Source organism: Carcharodon carcharias, chromosome 13 (assembly GCF_017639515.1).
Source record: "Carcharodon carcharias isolate sCarCar2 chromosome 13, sCarCar2.pri, whole genome shotgun sequence".
NCBI lineage: Eukaryota > Metazoa > Chordata > Chondrichthyes > Lamniformes > Lamnidae > Carcharodon > Carcharodon carcharias.
The window spans coordinates 6,608,116-6,627,827 of record NC_054479.1 but is presented as its reverse complement, the minus strand read 5'-3'; the positions used below and the strand labels follow the sequence as shown (position 1 = coordinate 6,627,827).

Below are 19,712 nucleotides of genomic sequence, written 5' to 3'. Positions count from 1 at the left end.
GGAGAAATGGACAATTGGAGAAGAGGAGGTGGAGAAGTGGAGAGAGGGGGAAGTGGAGAGGTGGATAAGTGGAGAAGTCGAGAGGTGGAGAAGTGGAGAGGTGGAGAGGGGGAGAGGTGGAGAAGAGGTGAGGTGGCGAAATGGCAAGGTGGAGAAGTGGAGATGTGGAGATGTGGAGGGGCGGAGAGGAGGAGAAGTGGAAAGGCGGAGAAGTGGAGAGATGGAGAGGTGGAGAAGTGGAGAGGTGGAGAAGTGGAAAGGTGGAGAGCTGGAGAGGTGCAGAAGTGGAGAGGTGGAGAAGTAGAAAGTTGGAGAGGTGAAGAAGTGGAGAGGTGGGGAAGTGGAGAGGTGGGGAAGTGGAGAGGTGGAGAAGTGGAGAGGTGGAGAAGTGGAGAAGTGGACTGGTGGAGACGTGGAGAGGTGGAGAGGTGGTGAGGTGGAGAGGTGGTGAGGTGGGGAGGTGGAGAGGTGAAGAGCTGGGGAGGTGGAGAGGTGAAGAGGTGTAGATATGGAGAAGTGGATAGGTGGAGAGGTGGAGAAGGGGGGAGGTGGAGAGGTGGAGAGGTGGAGAGGTGGAGAGGTGGAGAGCTGGAGAGGTGGAGAGTAAGAGAGGTGGAGAGGTGGAGAATTGGAAAGGTGGAGAAGTGGAGAGGTGGAGAGGTGGAGAAGAGGAGAGGTGGAGAAGTGGAGAAGTGGAGAGATGGAGAAGTGGAGAAGTGGAGATGTGGAGAATTGGAAATCTGGAGAAGTGGAGAGGTGGAGAAGTGGAGAGATGGAGAGGAGGAGAGGTGGAGAGGGGGATAAGTGGGGAGGTGGAGAGGTGAAGAGGAGGAGATTTGGAGAGGTGCAGAGATGGAGAGGTGAAGAGGTGGAGAGGTAAATAGTTGGAGAGGTGGAGAGGTGTAGAAGTAGAGAGGTGGAGAGGTGGAGAAGTGGAGAGATGGAAAAGTGGAGAGGTGGAGAAGTGGAGAAGTGGAGAGGTGGAGAAGTGGAGAGGTGTAGAAGTGGAGAAGTGGAGAGGTGTAGAAGTGGAAGAGTGGAGAAGTGGAGAGGTGGAGAAGTGGAGAGGTGGAGAGGTGGAGAGGTGAAGAGGTGGACAGGTGGAGAGGTGAAGAGGTGGAGAGTTGGAGAAGTGGAGAGGTGGAGAAGTGGCGAAGAGGAGAGGTGGAGAAGTGGAGAAGTGGAGAGGTGGAGAAAGGGAGAAGTGGAGAAGTGGAGAGATGGAGAAGTGGAGAAGTGGAGAGGTGGAGATGTGGAAATCTGGAGAAGTGGAGAGTTGGAGAAGTGGAGAGATGGAGAGGAGGAGAGGTGGAGAGGGGGATAAGTGGTGAGGTGGAGAGCTGGAGAGGGGGATAAGTGGAGCGTTGGAGAGGTGGTGAGCGGGAGAGCTGGAGAGGTGGAGAAGAGGAGAAGTGGAGAGGTGGAGAGGGGGAGAGGTGGCGAAGAGGAGAGGTGGAGAAGAGGAGAAGTGGAGAGGTGGAGCGGTGGTGAAATGGAGAGGTGGGGAAGTGGAGAAGTGGAGAGGTGGAGCGGTGGAGACGGGGAGAATTTGAGAGGTGGAGGGGGGGAGAAATGGAGAAGTGGAGAGAGGTGGAGAGTTGGAGAGGTGGAGACGGGGAGAATTGGAGAAGTGGAGAAGTGGGCATGTGGAGAGGGGGATAAGTGGAGAGGTGGAGAAGTGGAGAGGTGGAGAAGTGGGGAGGGGGAGAGGGTGAGAAGTGGAGAGGGGGAGACGGGGAGAAGTGGAGAAGTGGAGAGGTGGAGAGGGGGAGAGGGGGAGAGGGTTAGAGGGGGAGAGGTGGAGAAGTTGGGAGTGAGAGAGGGGGAGAGGGGGAGAAGGGGAGAAGTGGAGAAGTGGAGAAGTGGAGAGTGGGAGAGGGGGAGAAGTGGAGAGGGGGAGAAGTGGAGAGTGGGAGAGGGGGAGAAGTGGAGATGTGGAGAGGTGGAGAAGTGGAGAGGTGGAGAGGGTGAGAGGTGGAGTAGTGGAGAAGTGGAGAGGGGGATAAGTGGAGAGGTGGAGAGGGGGAGAATTGGAGAGTTCGAGAAGTGGAGAAGTGGAGAAGTGGAGAGGTGGAGAGGGGGAGAAGTGGAGAGGTGGAGAGGGGGAGAGGGGGAGAAGTGGAGAGGTGGAGAGGGGGAGAGGGGGAGAAGTGGAGAGGGGGAGAGGGGGAGAGGGGGAGAGGGGGAGAAGTGGAGAGGGGGAGAGGGGGGGAGGTGGAGAAGTGGAGAGGGGGAGAGGGGGAGAGGGGGAGAAGTGGAGAGGGGGAGAGGGGGAGAAGTGGAGAGGGGGAGAAGTGGAGAGTGGGAGAGGGGGAGAAGTGGAGATGTGGAGAGGTGGAGAAGTGGAGAGGTGGAGAGGGTGAGAGGTGGAGTAGTGGAGAAGTGGAGAGGGGGAGAGGGGGAGAAGTGGAGAGGTGGAGAGGGGGAGAATTGGAGAGGGGGAGAGGGGGGGAAGTGGAGAAGTGGAGAGGGGTAGAGGGGGAGAGGGGGAGAAGTGGAGAGGGGGAGAAGTGGAGAGTGGGAGAGGGGGAGAAGTGGAGATGTGGAGAGGTGGAGAAGTGGAGAGGTGGTGAGGGTGAGAGGTGGAGTAGTGGAGAAGTGGAGAGGGGGAGAGGGGGATAATTGGAGAGGTGGAGAGGGGGAGAATTGGAGAGTTCGAGAAGTGGAGAAGTGGAGAGGTGGAGAGGGGGAGAGGGGGAGAAGTGGAGAGGTGGAGAGGGGGAGAATTGGAGAGTTCGAAAAGTGGAGAAGTGGAGAGGTGGAGAGGAGGAGAGGGGTAGTAATGGCGAGGTGGAGAGGGGTAGAGCGGGAGACGTGGAGAAGTGGAGAAATGGAGAGGTGTAGAGGGGTAGAGGGGGGGAAGTGGAGAAGTGGAGAGGTGGAGAGGGGGAGAGGTGGAGAGGGGGAGAAGTGGAGAGTTCGAGAAGTGGAGAAGTGGAGAGGTGGAGAGGAGGAGAGGGGTAGTAATGGCGAGGTGGAGAGGGGTAGAGCGGGAGACGTGGAGAAGTGGAGAAATGGAGAGGTGTAGAGGGGTAGAGGGGGGGAAGTGGAGAAGTGGAGAGGTGGAGAGGGGGAGAGGGGGAGAGGTGGAGAGGGGGAGAAGTGGAGAGTTCGAGAAGTGGAGAAGTGGAGAGGTGGAGAGGAGGAGAGGGGTAGTAATGGCGAGGTGGAGAGGGGTAGAGCGGGAGACGTGGAGAAGTGGAGAAATGGAGAGGTGTAGAGGGGTAGAGGGGGGGAAGTGGAGAAGTGGAGAGGTGGAGAGGGGGAGAGGGGGAGAGGTGGAGAGGGGGAGAAGTGGAGAGTTCGAGAAGTGGAGAAGTGGAGAGGTGGAGAGGGGTAGAGGGGGAGAGGGGGTGAAGTTGTGAAGTGGAGAAGTGGAGAGGGGGAGAGGGGGAGAAGTGGAGAGGGGGAGAAGTGGAGAGGGGGAGAAGTGGAGAGGGGGAGAAGTGGAGATGGGGAGACGGGGAGAGGGGGAGAGAGGGAAAGTTGGCGAGTTGGTGCCATGGAGAGGTGGAGAGGGGGAGAGTGGGAGAAGTGGAGAAGTGGAGAGGGGTAGAGGGGGAGAAGTGGAGAAGTGGAGAGGTGGAGAGGGGGAGAGGGGGAGAGGGTTAGAGGGGGAGAGGTGGAGAAGTTGGGAGTGAGAGAGGGGGAGAGGGGGAGAAGTGGAGAAGTGGAGAAGTGGAGAAGTGGAGAAGTGGAGAAGTGGAGAAGTGGAGAGTGGGAGAGGGGGAGAAGTGGAGATGTGGAGAGGTGGAGAAGTGGAGAGGTGGAGAGGGTGAGAGGTGGAGTAGTGGAGAAGTGGAGAGGGGGAGAAGTGGAGAGGTGGAGAGGGGGAGAATTGGAGAGTTCGAAAAGTGGAGAAATGGAGAGGTGGAGAGGAGGAGAGGGGTAGTAATGGCGAGGTGGAGAGGGGTAGAGGGGGAGACGTGGAGAAGTGGCGAAGTGGAGAGGGGGAGAGTGGGAGAAGTGGAGAAGTGGAGAAGTGGAGAAATGGAGAGGTGTAGAGGGGTAGAGGGGGGGAAGTGGAGAAGTGGAGAGGGGGAGAGGGGGAGAAGTGGAGAGGGGGAGAGGGGGGGAAGTGGAGAAGTGGAGAGGGGGAGAGGGGGAGAAGTGGAGAGGGGGAGAGGGGGAGAAGTGGAGAGGGGGAGAGGGGGGGAAGTGGAGAAGTGGAGAGGGGGAGAGGGGGAGAGGTGGAGAGGGGGAGAAGTGGAGAGTTCGAGAAGTGGAGAAGTGGAGAGGTGGAGAAGGGTAGAGGGGGAGAGGGGGAGAAGTGGAGAGGGGGAAAAGTGGAGAGTGGGAGAGGTGGAGAAGTGGAGAGGTGGTGAGGGTGAGAGGTGGAGTAGTGGAGAAGTGGAGAGGGGGAGAGGGGGAGAGGGGTAGTAATGGCGAGGTGGAGAGGGGTAGAGGGGGAGACGTGGAGAAGTGGCGAAGTGGAGAGGGGGAGAGTGGGAGAAGTGGAGAAGTGGAGAAGTGGAGAAATGGAGAGGTGTAGAAGGGTAGAGGGGGGGAAGTGGAGAAGTGGAGAGGGGGAGAGGGGGAGAAGTGGAGAGGGGGAGAGGGGGCGAAGTGGAGAAGTGGAGAGGGGGAGAGGGGGAGAAGTGGAGAGGGGGAGAGGGGGAGAGGTGGAGAGGGGGAGAAGTGGAGAGTTCGAGAAGTGGAGAAGTGGAGAGGTGGAGAGGGGTAGAGGGGGAGAGGGGGAGAAGTGGAGAGGGGGAGAAGTGGAGAGTGGGAGAGGGGGAGAAGTGGAGATGTGGTGAGGGTGAGAGGTGGAGTAGTGGAGAAGTGGAGAGGGGGAGAGGGGGATAAGTGTAGAGGTGGAGAGGGGGAGAATTGGAGAGTTTGAGAAGTGGAGAAGTGGAGAGGTGGAGAGGGGGAGAGGGGGAGAAGTGGAGAGGTGGAGCGGGGGAGAATTGGAGAGTTCGAAAAGTGGAGAAGTGGAGAGGTGGAGAGGAGGAGAGGGGTAGTAATGGCGAGGTGGAGAGGGGTAGAGCGGGAGACGTGGAGAAGTGGAGAAATGGAGAGGTGTAGAGGGGTAGAGGGGGGGAAGTGGAGAAGTGGAGAGGTGGAGAGGGGGAGAGGTGGAGAGGGGGAGAGGGGGAGAAGTGGAGAGTTCGAGAAGTGGAGAAGTGGAGAGGTGGAGAGAGGTAGAGGGGGAGAGGGGTAGAGGGGGAGAGGGGGTGAAGTTGTGAAGTGGAGAAGTGGAGAGGGGGAGAGGGGGAGAAGTGGAGAGGGGGAGAAGTGGAGAGGGGGAGAAGTGGAGATGGGGAGACGGGGAGAGGGGGAGAGAGGGAGAGTTGGCGAGTTGGTGCCGTGGAGAGGTGGAGAGGGGGAGAGTGGGAGAAGTGGAGAAGTGGAGAGGGTTAGAGGGGGAGAAGTGGAGAAGTGGAGAAGTGGAAAGGGGGAGATGGGGAGACGGGGAGAAGTGGAGAGGGGGAGAGGTGGAGAAGTGGAGAGGGTTAGGGTTAGGGTTAGAAGTTTAACAAATTCCAGAGTTTAGTTTTGAATGGAGGTTGATCTTTATGTTAAGATCAAAATGGTGAACCAGCCATTCCCTGTGTATGAACCAGGTCGGATTGTTGTCCAAAGTTTAATTAGTGAAACAAATTTTCTTTAACGAGAGGCCACATGTTTAAAATGTTAGAGGGTAATTAGTGGAAGTTTATGGTAGAAACTTATGTAATTTCTGGTATGGTAATGTATGGAAATAGTTTAATGGGAAATGCATGAAGGAAGCAATGGTTGTGGGCCCCTATCCCACTTCTACTGAGAAGTAGCAACAGAGTGAAGTCTACGGACAGAAAGAGGACAATGCTATCCAACCTGCAGGTCCCCGCAAAGCTACTGTTCTTTTGAAACTACCAATGTTTGGTTGCCGAAAGGCTTCAAAGACATGACTTAAACTGCAACCAATAAACTGTTTTGCGCTTGAGAAGCTTTCCATATGCACCCCTCAAATTCCAGATGTGTCATGTGGGTCTGGCGCGTATTGACAGAGTCTGTGGCCTGAGCTTTTGTACAGATGGACAGGCTCTCTGTCTTAGCAAATACGGCGCCGGAGGCCAAAATCAGTCCCACCACCGAACCTGGCCTCCATCATTTTCGCACATGATGGGGTGGTGGGTGGAATGGGGGTGGCGGTGGGTGGAATGCGGTGGGTTGTCCTTTGCATGTCCCTGGTTCACAGAGGCAGCTGCATATGTTAAAGTGCAAATGCACTCAGTCAGATTCAATATTGGCCACTGGGATATCCAAAACATGACTTGAGACTCACCGGGGGAAAGTATAAAGTTAGCGGAGTTCTTTGGAGAGGCAAGTTACCCTTTACAAAAGGTCCAAAGGAGAGGTCCAATGCCCTTTGGGATTGTTTACAGAAGACATGAATGTGCATAAAAAATACAGGAACTGTCACGGGGGATATCAAGCTATCAAGGCATTTAAATATTCTGGCCTTTAAATTTTAAAAAAAATGCAGTCTGCAGGTTAATTAAAAAAAAGTGCTTGCTATTTCATTCCATTTGTGAAAATAAGCCTGAGGGCTATAATTCTGGGATTTATGCTGCATGACTGATTTCACAATGGATCATTATCAGAGTGGGGTGCCTGTCAGTTCACAGTTTGATTGAAAGTTCCAAGTGTTTAAACAGCCTTTGATGTGGGACTGTGAATAGAAATGCTTGTTGCTTGACTTAAGTAGTTGAAGGATGGATTTTTTATCAATGAGAGTGTTTTTTTTTAACAGTGATGTCAGAGATAAACACGCAACTTTATTTTATCTCCTCCCAGCGTGGGTCCTGATATCCGCCCATGGTGCATACAGGGTGAGTTGACATGGAGGGTGTAAGGGAAAAGGATGGTGGGTGCGAGGGTCATGGTTTGGCACCAAGTTGGCAGGGGGCTGTAAGGGGCCATCGGGCATGGGTTGGATGGAGGGTACAAGGGGCCATGCAGGCTGGTGGGGGGGGGGGAGACATGAGGCAGCATGGGTTGGCATGGGTCATGGGGAGTGAGAGAGGAGGAGTAAGGGGATGAGGGTGTTTTTAGTTTTGTTTTGCCGAGACCAGTCTCTCACCTAGCTCCCCTCTATGCCTGGCAGCCCCTGTGCTGCCTCCAAACTGTTTCCGGAGTTTGCAGGCCCAACTCCCACTAGTCCCACCCCTCCCCCCCCCCCACCCCTCCGCCCCACCGAAACAAAAATCGGGTCTTCCGGGGCTGTTTTACAGGAGTTGGGTTCACGGAGCTGGGAATTCTCCCACCTCTGCGCCCCCTACCCAGGAGCGGAAGTTCAGACCTGGGTCTTACCAAGGGCCTGAAGTGCTTAATCGAAGTACTTTTTAAATAGTCAATGTAGCCTGTGATAAATGTCACTGTTAATTATGCTGTGAAGTCTCTTTCCTAAAAGCTTGTTTCCATGTACCACTTTATTTGTGGATAAACCCTTATCATTGGCTTAGCCTGTGTGATATTTTCTATCACCAGGGTTGCCAATGGACATCCAATTATTCAGCAGTCAGTGAATTACTGTCCATAAAGGCCAGCACATCATTAGGAAACTTTTGTCAGATTATTCATTTCAGAAAATGTGTTGTGAAAAACCAAACTGTAATCATGATATAGCACATTGCAGTTGCAATATAAAAACAAAGTCCAACCAAAATACTTCAGAAATTGGGTTAGCCCTTATTGGAGTGTCATAACGCAAACTGTGATCCCTATTAAAAAACAACTGAAAGTCTTGCAGTTATCTAGCACTTTTCATGAACTTAGGGCATCCCAAAACGCTTTACAACCCATGTAAATTTTGGCTGGCCACAGGACAAAAAATTCAGACACCAGTAAGGCAATTCACAGGTAACAGCCCAGCGCAGAACCAATAGTATACCCAGGTTTGCTAGCTCCAACATCTCAAATTAGACCTACGGGCAGAGTTGTCCCAGATTTGCACTAAGTGTGGTAGCAGTTAGGAAAAAGGACATTTTACCTGCTGGCTGCAATGGCGACTCTTCACGCCGTATCATCCCAATCCCGCCTTATTAATCACACATTCCCGGGAAACACACCGTTTCGTTGGCGGGCGGGCCCTCATTTACCCGTCACACCGTCACCTCGCTGCTTCCTCACGCCAGGCGTCATATTTAAAGTGCAGCTGCGCGCACACACCTCTCAGTGCTTCCAGCCCAGGGCTGCTGCAATGAAGACAGGCCCCCGATAGGCAAGGAGGCTGCAGCCTCCGATTCAGTAACACATCCCTGGAACGCCTTCTGGACACCATGGAGTCCCATCACAATGTCCTCAATCAATTCCCTTTTAAAAGTTATTATTGAATCAGCTTCCACCGCCCTTTCAGGCAGCGTGTTCCAGATCACAACAACTAACTGTGTAAAAAAAACATCTGCCCTCTGACTCTTTATCCAATTAGCTTAAATCTGTGTCCTTCTGGTTACTGACGGTCCTGCCAATGGGAACAGTTTCTCTTTATTCATTCTATCAGTACCTCACAGAATTTTGAACATCTCTATTAAATCTCCCTTTAACCTTCTCAGCTCTAAGGAGAACAATCCCAGCTTCTCCAAACTCCTCCACAAAACTGAAGTTACCCATCCCACCAATTGTACTGCCAGCCCAGCTGGACCTGGTTTGGTGCCCAGGCAAGTGGGAGTGTTTCTCACCTGATAGGTGCAGCCTCATCTCCTTTGTCCAGCCATTCCTGTGGTGGGATTATGTACATGCACCACAATCCCCAGTTGTAGCCATGGGCTGCATTGGCATATTGCTGCACTTCAAAGGTGCTGTATTTTATGTTGTCTATGGCTGGCAATATGATGCGAGTGTGATCTTCCTTGATCCTACTCAAGACCGGTTGGACCCTGCAGAGAAAATGGAAGGGTACAGATCAGATTCATCACTGCCAGTTTCTAACCACATTACTCTGTGTCTTTGTTATCCCCAGACTTGTGTGTTCCGATGCTCAACTGGCTGTATATGTCAGCTCATCCAGAACTCGACAGCCCATATCCCAACTTGCACCAAGTCACATTCAGCTCTGGCCCCCATGCACACTGACAAACCTTGGCTTCCAGTCTGGCAATACTTTGACTTTAAAATTCTCATCCTTGTTTTCAAATCCCTCTATAGCCTTACCCCCTCCCATCTTTTCAACTCCTTAGGTACTGAAGCAGTTCACATCCATGCACAGTAAGACCTGGACAATACCCAGGCTTGGGCTGATAAGTGACAAGTAATATTTGTGCCACACAAATGCCAGGCAATGGCCATCTTCAACAAGAGAGAATCTAACCATCACCCCTTGTTAGTCAATGGCATTACCATCACTGAATCCCCCACTATCAACAGCCTGGGGGGGGGGGGGGGCGGTTACCATTGACCAGAAACTGAACTGGACTAGCCACATAAATACTGTGGCTAAAAGAGCAGGTCAAAGTCTGGGAATTCTGTGGGAAGCAACTCACCTCCTGACTCCCCAAAAACTGTCCACCATCTACAAGGCACAAGTCAGGAGTGTGATGGAATACTCCCCACCTGCCTGGATTAGTGCAGCTCCAACAACACTCAGGAAGCTTGATACCATCCAGGACAAAGCAGCCTGCTTGATTGGCATCACATCCACCAACTTAAGCATTTACTCCCCCCCACCACTTACACAGTAGCAGCAGTGTGTATCATCTACAAGATACACTGCAGCAACTCGCCAAGGCTCCTTCAGTAGCACCTTCCAAACCTGCATCCTCTACCACCTAGAAGGACAAGGGCAGCAGATAGATGGGAACACCACACCTGGAAGTTCCCCTCCAAGCCACTCACCATTCTGACTTGGAAATATATCATCATTCCTTTACTGTCGCTGGATCATAAACCTGGAACTCCCTCCCTAACAGCGCTGTGGGCGTACCTACACCATATGGACTGCAGCAGTTCAAGGAGGCAGCTCACCTCCACCTTATATCTCCATAATATCATCCTGCCCTATAACCCTCTGAGATATCTGTGTAGATCCAATTTATTTTAATCGTTCCACCATTGGTGGCTGTGCCTTCAGCTGCTTGGGGCCTGTGATCTGGAACTCCCTCTTTCTCTACTTTCCTTCTTTAAACCATTCCTTGAAACCTCTCTCTTTGACCAAGCTGTTGATCATCTGCCCTAATATCTCCTTATGTGGCTCAGTTTGCATTGGAACATAAAATTCTGCAGGCACAAAGCACTGGAGCCACAATATCTGCAGGCTCTTAACAGACCAATCCACAAGCAAAGTCTCAACTCTTATCTCCAGCTGAGTACAAATTGACCATTTTGTGAAGTCAATTTGTACTTAGTTAAAGAGACAGACACCAACATTTCACTATTAGAGTACAACATTTACTAATCCTTTCAACACTGCCATAGACACTGATTTTACAGTACCAGCAATACAGGAGAGTTATTGGCATCGTTTAAACGTACTAAGCCTCAAGATCAAAATATTGCATGAAGCACCTGTTCAGTTGCAATGCTGATCTCCAATTTTTGTCTTCCTGATTTCTATGCAAGAGTTTTCCTGCACTGGGGTTGAGTTGAAAGCAATAATGCTTTTGAACAAGATGGAGACACCACAAGAGCTCCTGGTGTTATCACGGGATGGAGCAGGTCATGTGTCAAAGCCCAGAGAGATTTGGGACACCCTGAGGTTGTGAAGGGTGCTATCTAAATGTTGATTTTTATCAACAGTGATCTGAAGAATGATGAAGGTAGGAGAAATGCTCATTTTGGGTAGAATTTCCAAGGGTCTGTGGAGGCAGGGGTTTGGCGGGGGGGTGGGGGGGATGGTGGTGGTGGGGGTGGGGGTGGGGGGGGGTGGTGGGGGAAGGGGGATTGTGGGTTAGGTTGCAATGCAGGCTCCAAAAAAACTGGGAGGGGGACCCCATCAGCCCGGCTCTACGCTATGTTTCCGGCTCCATGGAATTCTGCAGGAGGCAGGGTGAGAGCGGGACTGGTTGACTGACCAGCGCGGTGGGCTTGAGGGCTTAATTAAGGGCCCCCTCCTGATGCTGACATATGGGGTACCTGTCGAACCAGGACACTGTCAGTGAAATGGTGGAGGGTTCTCAGCGTTAGGTTGGGTCGCCATTGGAGACGGTGGCTCGATTCCATGAAGAGGACAGCCAATGAATGGCTGCAACCACATCAGTGCCCGTTCATATGGGGGCTTTTGCCCTTCTATCCGATGGTCCTAACCCCCTTTTGGCCCATTTGTGTCCAGTGCCCAGAAGTGGAGGTCCCCTCGCACCACCTTACCTCCTTCAGCAGTGTCCACTCCTGACAGTGGAACTGTCGGACATTTCAGTGCTGGGTGGCCTCCTATTGGCTCTTCACCCTCAGGATCCACCATCCACAATCCTTAATTGGACAGGGCTCCTGGGCATGGCCCTATAATTGGCTGCCTCCTTCAACATTTCCCTCGGGATTCCAGCACTGGTATTTCTGGATTCATCCTGACAGCGGAATCTGGACACGGGAATGAGAGTTCTGCCCATTAACAGCCAGGGAGTCCACCTAAATAGACTTTCCTGCTCCCACATAAGTATTGTTAAGCAACAGGTTGCTTGTGGATTGGTCTACTAAGAGCCTGCAGATATTGTGGCTCCAGTGCTTTGTGCCTGCTGACTTCATTGTTCCAACGCAAACTGAGCCACAAAAGAAGATATTAGGGTAGATGACCAAATCCTTGGTCATAGGAAGAAGGAGGAGGTTTCAAAGAACTGCTGAAAGGAGGAAATAGAGAGATAGGGACGCGGAGAGGTTTAGGGAGGCAATTCCATAGCTTAGGGCCCAGGCAGCTGAAGGCACAGCCACCAATGGTAGAACGATTAAAATCAGGGATGTACTTAGGTAAAGCGACAGAGGCTAATACTTCACTGTTTTTTATTCGAATACAACATTTACTGGTCTGATGTCACATTCCCTTTAAAACAGTGCAGCCACTGATTCGACAGTACCAGCAATTTGACAGAGTTACTGACACGTTTATACTCCAGGGTGTGGTGTTCCGGACCTCATCAAATCCCAAATATAGATAAGACAGTTTAAACCTTTGCTTCCAATCCAATTTTATTTGTAAATTGACCCATTTCCCATATTAAAGGTAAACACACTCCACGGGCAATTTAACCTGCTTTTTCACTAATAAGGAAAATACTTTTTAATTAAAAGCAATTAGAAAAAGCAGCTGCTAATTCAATAGAAATAATTTCTAAAATTCAATGTTTAAGCAGAGCTGATTTAGTGTGTTTTTATAATCTAAACATACAATTAGTTCCAAATCAGGAAAATATTTTGAGTAAGTATTTAAAAACAACTTGCAGGCAGAAATGTGCCGACTGTTTAAACATCCCAGAGCTTTCTCAATAAAACCTCTGCAAATTGCACCTTTAAAAAACGTGACAGATCATGTAGACTCAATGTTATATATTTTTTTGTCACCACCTGCCCTAATAATCTCAAAAGAAGCAAATTGTTCAGTGGGGAAAGGAGAGTTTAAGATTTGCAGATAGAGCATAAATGCTGGTTTAAAATAAAATCCTGACAGCCCACATAATGCAGGAGGAAGGATAAAAGGTAGAAAATAAAATAGCTCAAAGTAATCTTAAGAGGAACTCTCTTCAGTTCTCTAATCCACCAACTAAATGCAGAAAGGCTTCCATTTATAGAGCACCTTTCACCACCTCAGGATGTCCCAAAGTGCTTTACAGTCAATGAAGTACTTCTGAATTTTTGGCAGTACTGGAATGTAAGAAATGTTGTATATTTTGTATCTTGGATCTACGTAGAGATGACACTAGCTTCTATGTGTTTGTCAGATTTTATTCACAGTGCTTTAAAATGTCTACTCCATGGTCTACAACTTCAGCTCTAGCTTCCAGCTCTTCTGACAGTTTTGTTTACTTTTCTCTGAGTCCACATGCAGGCTTAACCAATCAGGCATCGTGAGCATCAATTGTAAACAGACTCTCAGACTCAAAGACGGAACAAATGAACACTATAGGAAGTGCAGCAGTCATTGTGTACACAGCCAACTCTCTGGAATAGCAATGTGAAAAGGAGCAGGTAATCTGTTTTTGCAAAGTTGATGGTGGGATAAATATTGACTGAGACTCCTGGGGAGAAATTCCCTGCTCTACTTCGAAATGGGATGCCAAGGGATCACTTAAATCCACCTGAGATGCAGATGAGGTCTTGGTTCAACATCCCAACTGAAGGAGGGGTACCTCAGACAGCGCAGTGCTCCCTCAGTCTCGGCCTGGGCTTTTGTGCTTAGTTAGCCTGAGTCACATGTCTGCAGTTCTTGTCGCCTAACTACAGGAAGGATATCAGTAAGACTGAGAGAGTGCAGAGACGATTTACTAGGATGTTGCCGGGTCTTAAGGAGTTGAGTTACAGGGAAAGATTAAACAGGTTAGGACTTTATTCCTTGGAGCGTAGAAGAATGAGGGGAGACTTGATAGAAGTTTACAAACTTATGAGGAGTATAGACAGAGTAAATGTGATTAGGCTCTTTCCACTTAGATTAGGAGAGATAAACACGAGAGGACATGGCTTTAGGGCGAAAGGGGAAAGGTTTGGGGGGAACATTAGGGGGAACTTCTTCACTCAGAGAGTGGTGAGAGTGTGGAACGAGCTACCATCTGACATGGTAAATGCGGGCTCACTCTTAAGTTTTAGGAATAAATTAGATAGATACATGGATGGGAGAGGTCTGGAGGGTTATGGACTGGGTGCAGGTCAATGGGACTAGCAGAATAATATTTCGGCACAGACTGGAAGGGCTGAATGGCCTGTTTTTCAGTGCTGTAGTGTCCTATGGTTCTATGGTTCTGTGGGGTGGGACACCAACCCACAATCAACTCACTCTGAGACAGGAGTGCCACCCACACTGGGCCGCAGCTGACACCACGGCCAGCATTTTACTGGTAGGCTGGGAGGTGGGAGGGGGTGGGGGGTGGTGGACGGTAAGATTGCAGGCAAACACATTGGACCAGCTGCCCGACATGGGGAGGGATTTCTCCAGCCCCACCCGCTGCCGGGATTGTCCACTCCTGGCGAAGGCCATCGGGCTTTTGGCTGGGCCTCTGAGTCTCCCAGCATGACGACGGGTCCCGCCAATGACAAGGCCGGAAAATCCCGGTCACGCTCTCGCCATCGAGCGTTTTACCGATGGCTGGAAGCAGAGAGGCTGCCTGCTCCGAGGGGGCGGACAAACAATTTCCATAATTAAAGGCCCGATCGGCGGCAATTGTACGGTGCAGTCAGCGTTTTGCATATGACAGGGTGAGCGCCCCCTGCCCTGGTGGTGGTGGTGGTGGTGGTGGTGGTGGTGGTGGTGGGGTGGGGGGAGGGGGGAAATATCAGGTTTTATTGAATAAAGAGGAGGCTGTGGGCAAGGGAAGCAGTCCCCATGGTCCCAATGATTTCCCCGAGAGGTGGTTTCCCCTCCAGCTCTGTCTTCAGCCCTTTAATTGAGCCGACAGCACCAGGGGCCCTGCCCACTGTGGACGGCAAGTCCACAAGTCACCAATGAAGAATCCGCCTGTGGTAAGCTTGCCACGTGGGTCCCGCTGCCTGCAAGTGCAGGCCCGGCCCCCAGCCTTTTACCCTGATGTTGGGGCCCTAACTCCCCTCACAAGATTCAGCCCGTGATATACGATAAGGGTATTCAAACCATAACCTGGCTTTGCAAACTGCAGTGTCGACATTAAACAATGACAGTCCCTGGCGACTGGAAAACATGAACCAGCATGTTGGGAGCTGGGGGAAAAACGCAGCTCATTCAGCACTTCGAGCGGGTTTTAATGAGTCTACTTGGAGTTTGCACAGGTTGTTTCCATGGAAGCTGGTTGTATCGTTTGACCTATCAGAAGCCGCCTGTCAGCGCGATGGGGACAGGTGCTGATGAAACTCTTCAGGTGCTAAGATATGCTGCAAGAACCGAACAATGCTTTGGTATCTAGTAATACAAAGACTAACACAAGCCAAAATATCGTGGATGCTGGAAATCTGAAATAAAATCAGAAAACGCTGGAAATACTCGACAGGTCAGGCAGCATCTGGTGGAGGGGGGGGTGGGGGTTGGGGGGGGGGTGCAGAAACAGAGCTAATGGGCAGGATTTTCCCATTGGCGAGAGAGGGCAGGGCCCACTTACCGACACGTAAAATGAAGTGGGTGACGTCGGGCGCCCCATTTAAATTTTTCAGTAGGCGGGGTCTCAGCACAATCAGCTGCGGGCCCGCCGACCTGTCATTGGCCCATTGAGGCCATTGACTGAGTCATTAAAGTAATAAGTGGACCCGTCCGTCCAACCTTAGGGTTGTCAGACAGACCAGGAGCCCCGGCAGGAATTAGAAAAAGCATCAAAACCCTCGTCCACAGGCGGGATGAGGCTTTCTGTAGGTTTAAAAATATTTAAGAAAGTTTTTGTAAAAATTATGGACACGTCCCAACTCATGTGACATTGTCACAGGAGGGGACATGTTAGGGAAATTTTATTTTTCTATTTTGAGTTTTTTTACATTTACAGCCGATCTCCCTGAGGCTGCACTTAGCCTCAGGGAGACGAGTGCGCTCTTGATTTTGGGATCCCCACCCCAGCCCGCACAGGGAGAGTACAGTGCTTCTGTGCGGACGTCACGCTGAGCTGGCCTGCCCACATAAATCGGAAGCGTGCTTGTGCGTGCCCCCACTCTTCAACTTCTCCCCCAATGGGGGGAAAATTCAGCCCAATGACTTAAGTGTTAATGACTTAAATTAACAAACTAACAGAGTTAAGAGTCGATGACCAAAGGGGCCTGGGCATTTTTGTTCATAAGACACTGAAAGCTACTATGCATGCGCAACAAGAATTTAGGAAGGTAAATGGTATGTGAGCCTTTCATTGCAAGATGACTTGAGTACAGGAGTAAGGAAATCTTGCTGCAGTTGTATAGAGCCTTGGTGAGATTACACCTGGTAGGGTTTTACACCTGCTTTCATTACCAAAGGAAGGATATACTGGCCATAGAGGGAGAGTAACGAAGGTTCACCAGTCTAATTGGTGGGATGGCAGGATTGTCATATGAGGAGAGATTGAGGGAACTGGGCCTGTATTCTCTAGAGATTCAAAGAATGAGAGGTGATGTCATTGAAATGCACAAAATTCTCACAGGGCTCGACAGGGTAGATGCAGAAAGGATGTTTCCCCTGGCTGGGGGTCTAGAATCAGGCCTGTGCCACTTAGGACCAAGATGAAGAGGAATGCTTTCAGCCAGAGGGTGTTGAATCTTTGAAACTCTCTACCCCAGAGGAGTGTGGAGGCTCAATCATTGAGTATGTCTAAAGTAGAGGTTTATAGATTTCTATTTACTAATGACATCAAGGAATAGGGGATAATGCAGATAGATTGCATTGAGGTAGAAGATCAGTCATGATCTGTTTGAATGGCGGAGCAGGCTCGAGGGGCTGAATGGCCTACTCCTGCTCCTATGTTTCAGGTTGATGACCTTCACCAAAACTGGCTAAGGTAGAGATGTTACAAGTTTTGAGCAAGTACAGGGGTAGGGAAAGATGGGGAAGGGATGAAAATATAAAAGGGAAGGTCTGTGATAGGGTGGTGGGCAAGAGAGATTAAATGACAAAAGGAATGATGGTGCAAGGCAAGCCAGGGTGATGATGGGACAAATAAAGAAACAAAATATGGTGCTAGAGGAGAAGTAAGAATTAAAACAGCTGATGTCCTTCCCCTGCCCCTGTTTTGTTTAAAACTTGTTACATCTATAACTTTTTCAAGTTCTGATAGGTCATCAACCTGAAGAATTATCTCTGGTTGGAAACTTATGGGGCTCAGCCTAGTATTCATAATGAGGTTATCTGTGAACTGTATAAACAGAAACAGAAGGCTAATCATTTGTTTCTCCATTTGGCTTTCTTATGAATGCTTGGCGGAGCTCCAAGACTCTTGAATGGATCAGCTTGACAGGGTGTCTGTTTTCACAGGCTGGGGTGTTTTGTTTGACATATTTATGATGCTACAATAATTTATTCTTTCATTTAACTCTTTCTTTCAATGTCTGTAGGTCTATTTAGACAAGATTAAGAGGTCTGAAGTGAGGGAAAGCTTCTGTTATTGATACAAGAATGGCTCTTTCTGATTGACGCATTTATAGCATTGCAAGATCAGCTGTTTTTTTCAAGCAGATTTCTGAATGGGTGTTTCTTTCAATCAAATGCATTTCAAGACATGCCATTGATATTATAAGGCTCATCGGTTCTATACCGCGTAGTGGATAAGTGGGCATGAGGATGCGAGGGGGCATGGAAGGGGCATGAAGAGGGCATGCGGAGTACATAAGGGGTGGTAAAGGGGTGTGAGGGGCGAGGGATAGAGGGCCTAACTTCGTTTAATACAACTGGGCCAAAGTCTCTCAGAACCGAGGAAGGCCTTCTAATAAGCCCACCTCAGCACTCGCCTGCCTCTGTCACCATTTGCAAACTGCCTCTAGCGACGGTGGGCCTGACTCCATTCTGCCCTGAAAACATGGCAGGCGGGGGAATCTAAGAAGTAGACACAGGTCTGCCCAGTCCAGAAATTTCCTGACTCGAGTTCCCTGCCTCAATGGCAAAAATCTGGCCCCAGGTTTCAAACTGCTATTGGGAGATGGGCAATAATAGCACAACAAATATTGTCTGCCATTACTTAATTCATGGTTTCCAAAGCAACATAAAGTGTAAGCATGTCTTTAAATATCAAAGTTGAGCAACTACTGGACTGGCATTAAGTGGTGAATTGGCACAGTGCCACCATTGACTAATCAAGGTTGACTGTAAAGGAACTTTGTTCCATTAGCTATCAAAACACTTCCTCTTACACAACAGCAATATTGATTACCTTATTTCCATTGCTGCCAATAAATGGAATGTATTGAGGATGAGCAATTTACAAAATTTCCGGGTTTTTTTTTATTCATTCACCCACAGGATGTGGGCACCATTGTCTTGGCGAGAAGTTTTATTGACCATCCTTAATTGCCCTTGAGAAGGTGGCGGTGAGCTGTCTCTTGAACTGCTGGAGTCCATGTGGTATGGGGACACCCACAGTGCTGTTAGGGAGGGAGTTCCAGGATTTTGACCCAGTGACAGTGAAGGAACAGCAAAATATTTCCAAGTCAGGATGGTGAGTGGCTTGGAGGGGAACTTCCAGGTGGTGGTGTTCCTATGTGTCTGCTGCCCTTGTCCTTCTAGATGGTAGTGGTCGTAGATTTGGAAGATGCTGGTGAGTTGCTTGGTAATGTGAAGCCATGGTTATCAAGTGCGAAAAGTCTCTGAATGCAGCAACAAAGCACCCAGTTGTTTAGAATTTTAGTTCAATCAGAGATCCAAAACCCTGTCTTACCTGTCAACACCTTTGTCTACATTAGTTACAGAGTGACCACATCAGTGGATGCACACTTTAGAAGGGAGGCCTCAAGTTCACCCTCTGTCGACAGATTCTATCCAGACTACTCTCAGCTCTTTGTCATGTTAAACTCCAGAACTCTGTAGACTTAAATGGGCAAGATGTAGCCCAACTGTTTGTCAAAAGTTGGAATTTCCTAGTTGTGATCTGGAGTGTACTGACTGGAAAGTTGGGACTGAAGGTGCAACTTTCAAAAGGGAATTGGATAACTAGCAGAAGGGGTAAAATGTGGGGAAAGGGCAGGGGAGTGGGATTAGCTGGATAGCTTTACCAAAGGGCCAGCTGATGTCTGATGGGCTGAATTGCCTCCTGTGCCATATGATTCTATGACCTTATAATTAAGGGTTATTACAGGAACAGTGCTAAGATTTATTTCTGAATTTTGTGTTTAGCTGTCTTAATGGTGAGGGGATTTACTGAATTCCTTGCTTCAGACACCATGAGTTAAGCTGCTTGGGACTGAGATCACCTCTTACAAAATTGTAGCTTCCGCAAGTAATCATCAGGCCAGCAGGCTCTCCTGGGCTAGTTTCGTTTGCTCAACTGGGGGGGAGGTGGTCAGAGGTGAATTTCCAAGATTTCTTCCCCCCTCACACCAAATTGGCCTCTGGTTCTTATTGTCGTTTTACACCTCTCCAAGGGGGGTCCCCTGGTTAGTGTGGAGTGTAGAAGTGCATGAAGCATCAGAATGTGTGGAGGTCCTTTCCCTATCGTTCACATCTTCATAAAGAGCAGTTGAGAATGAGCAAGAAGCTTGATGGAATACCAGTAGAATGACACAACTTACCAGCCCACATTGAATTCTACGTGAGCATCAAAAAACCCAACCACTGGTGCTGTGGCTACCTTCCAGCCTTGTATTCTGGCTCGAATCAGCCCTTCCCTCTTGCTGTTGCGAACTATTTTTACAAGCCCAGGGTATCTCTTGTTGATATACTGGTCCAGATTGAATTTCAGTTCCACTAAAACAGCAGAAAACAAGGTCTCTTTATTAGAAACTTGGGACTGAGTTAGCTACGCTTTTCATGCATTCATTTGAAACCAATTAGTCTTTCAACAACCTAAACTTCAGTCTTTCTCAGTCGTTTGTCCTTTTCAGGCCATCATTGAATATTTGAGACGGGAGTGGAATTAGGAAGTTACACCCAATTCATGTGCCCATTTTGCTGATGTCTAAATTTCCTGTCAATCTTGTTAGCATGCACTAAAACGTAAACATCGGTGTAAACTCATGGAAAT

General features: G+C 49.7%; 1 protein-coding gene across 1 annotated transcript in view; it reads right to left on the bottom strand.

Annotated features, from left to right (window-relative positions):
- Window positions 1-19,712, bottom strand: part of galnt9 (polypeptide N-acetylgalactosaminyltransferase 9) — a 367,007-nt gene that overhangs the window by 275,450 nt on the left and 71,845 nt on the right. The window contains exons 4-5 of the mRNA XM_041202235.1: window positions 19,261-19,435; window positions 8,667-8,864 (exon numbers count right to left, since the gene is read on the bottom strand). Coding sequence (XP_041058169.1) covers window positions 8,667-8,864; window positions 19,261-19,435 — 373 coding nt within the window. The remainder of the gene's footprint in view (window positions 1-8,666; window positions 8,865-19,260; window positions 19,436-19,712) is intronic.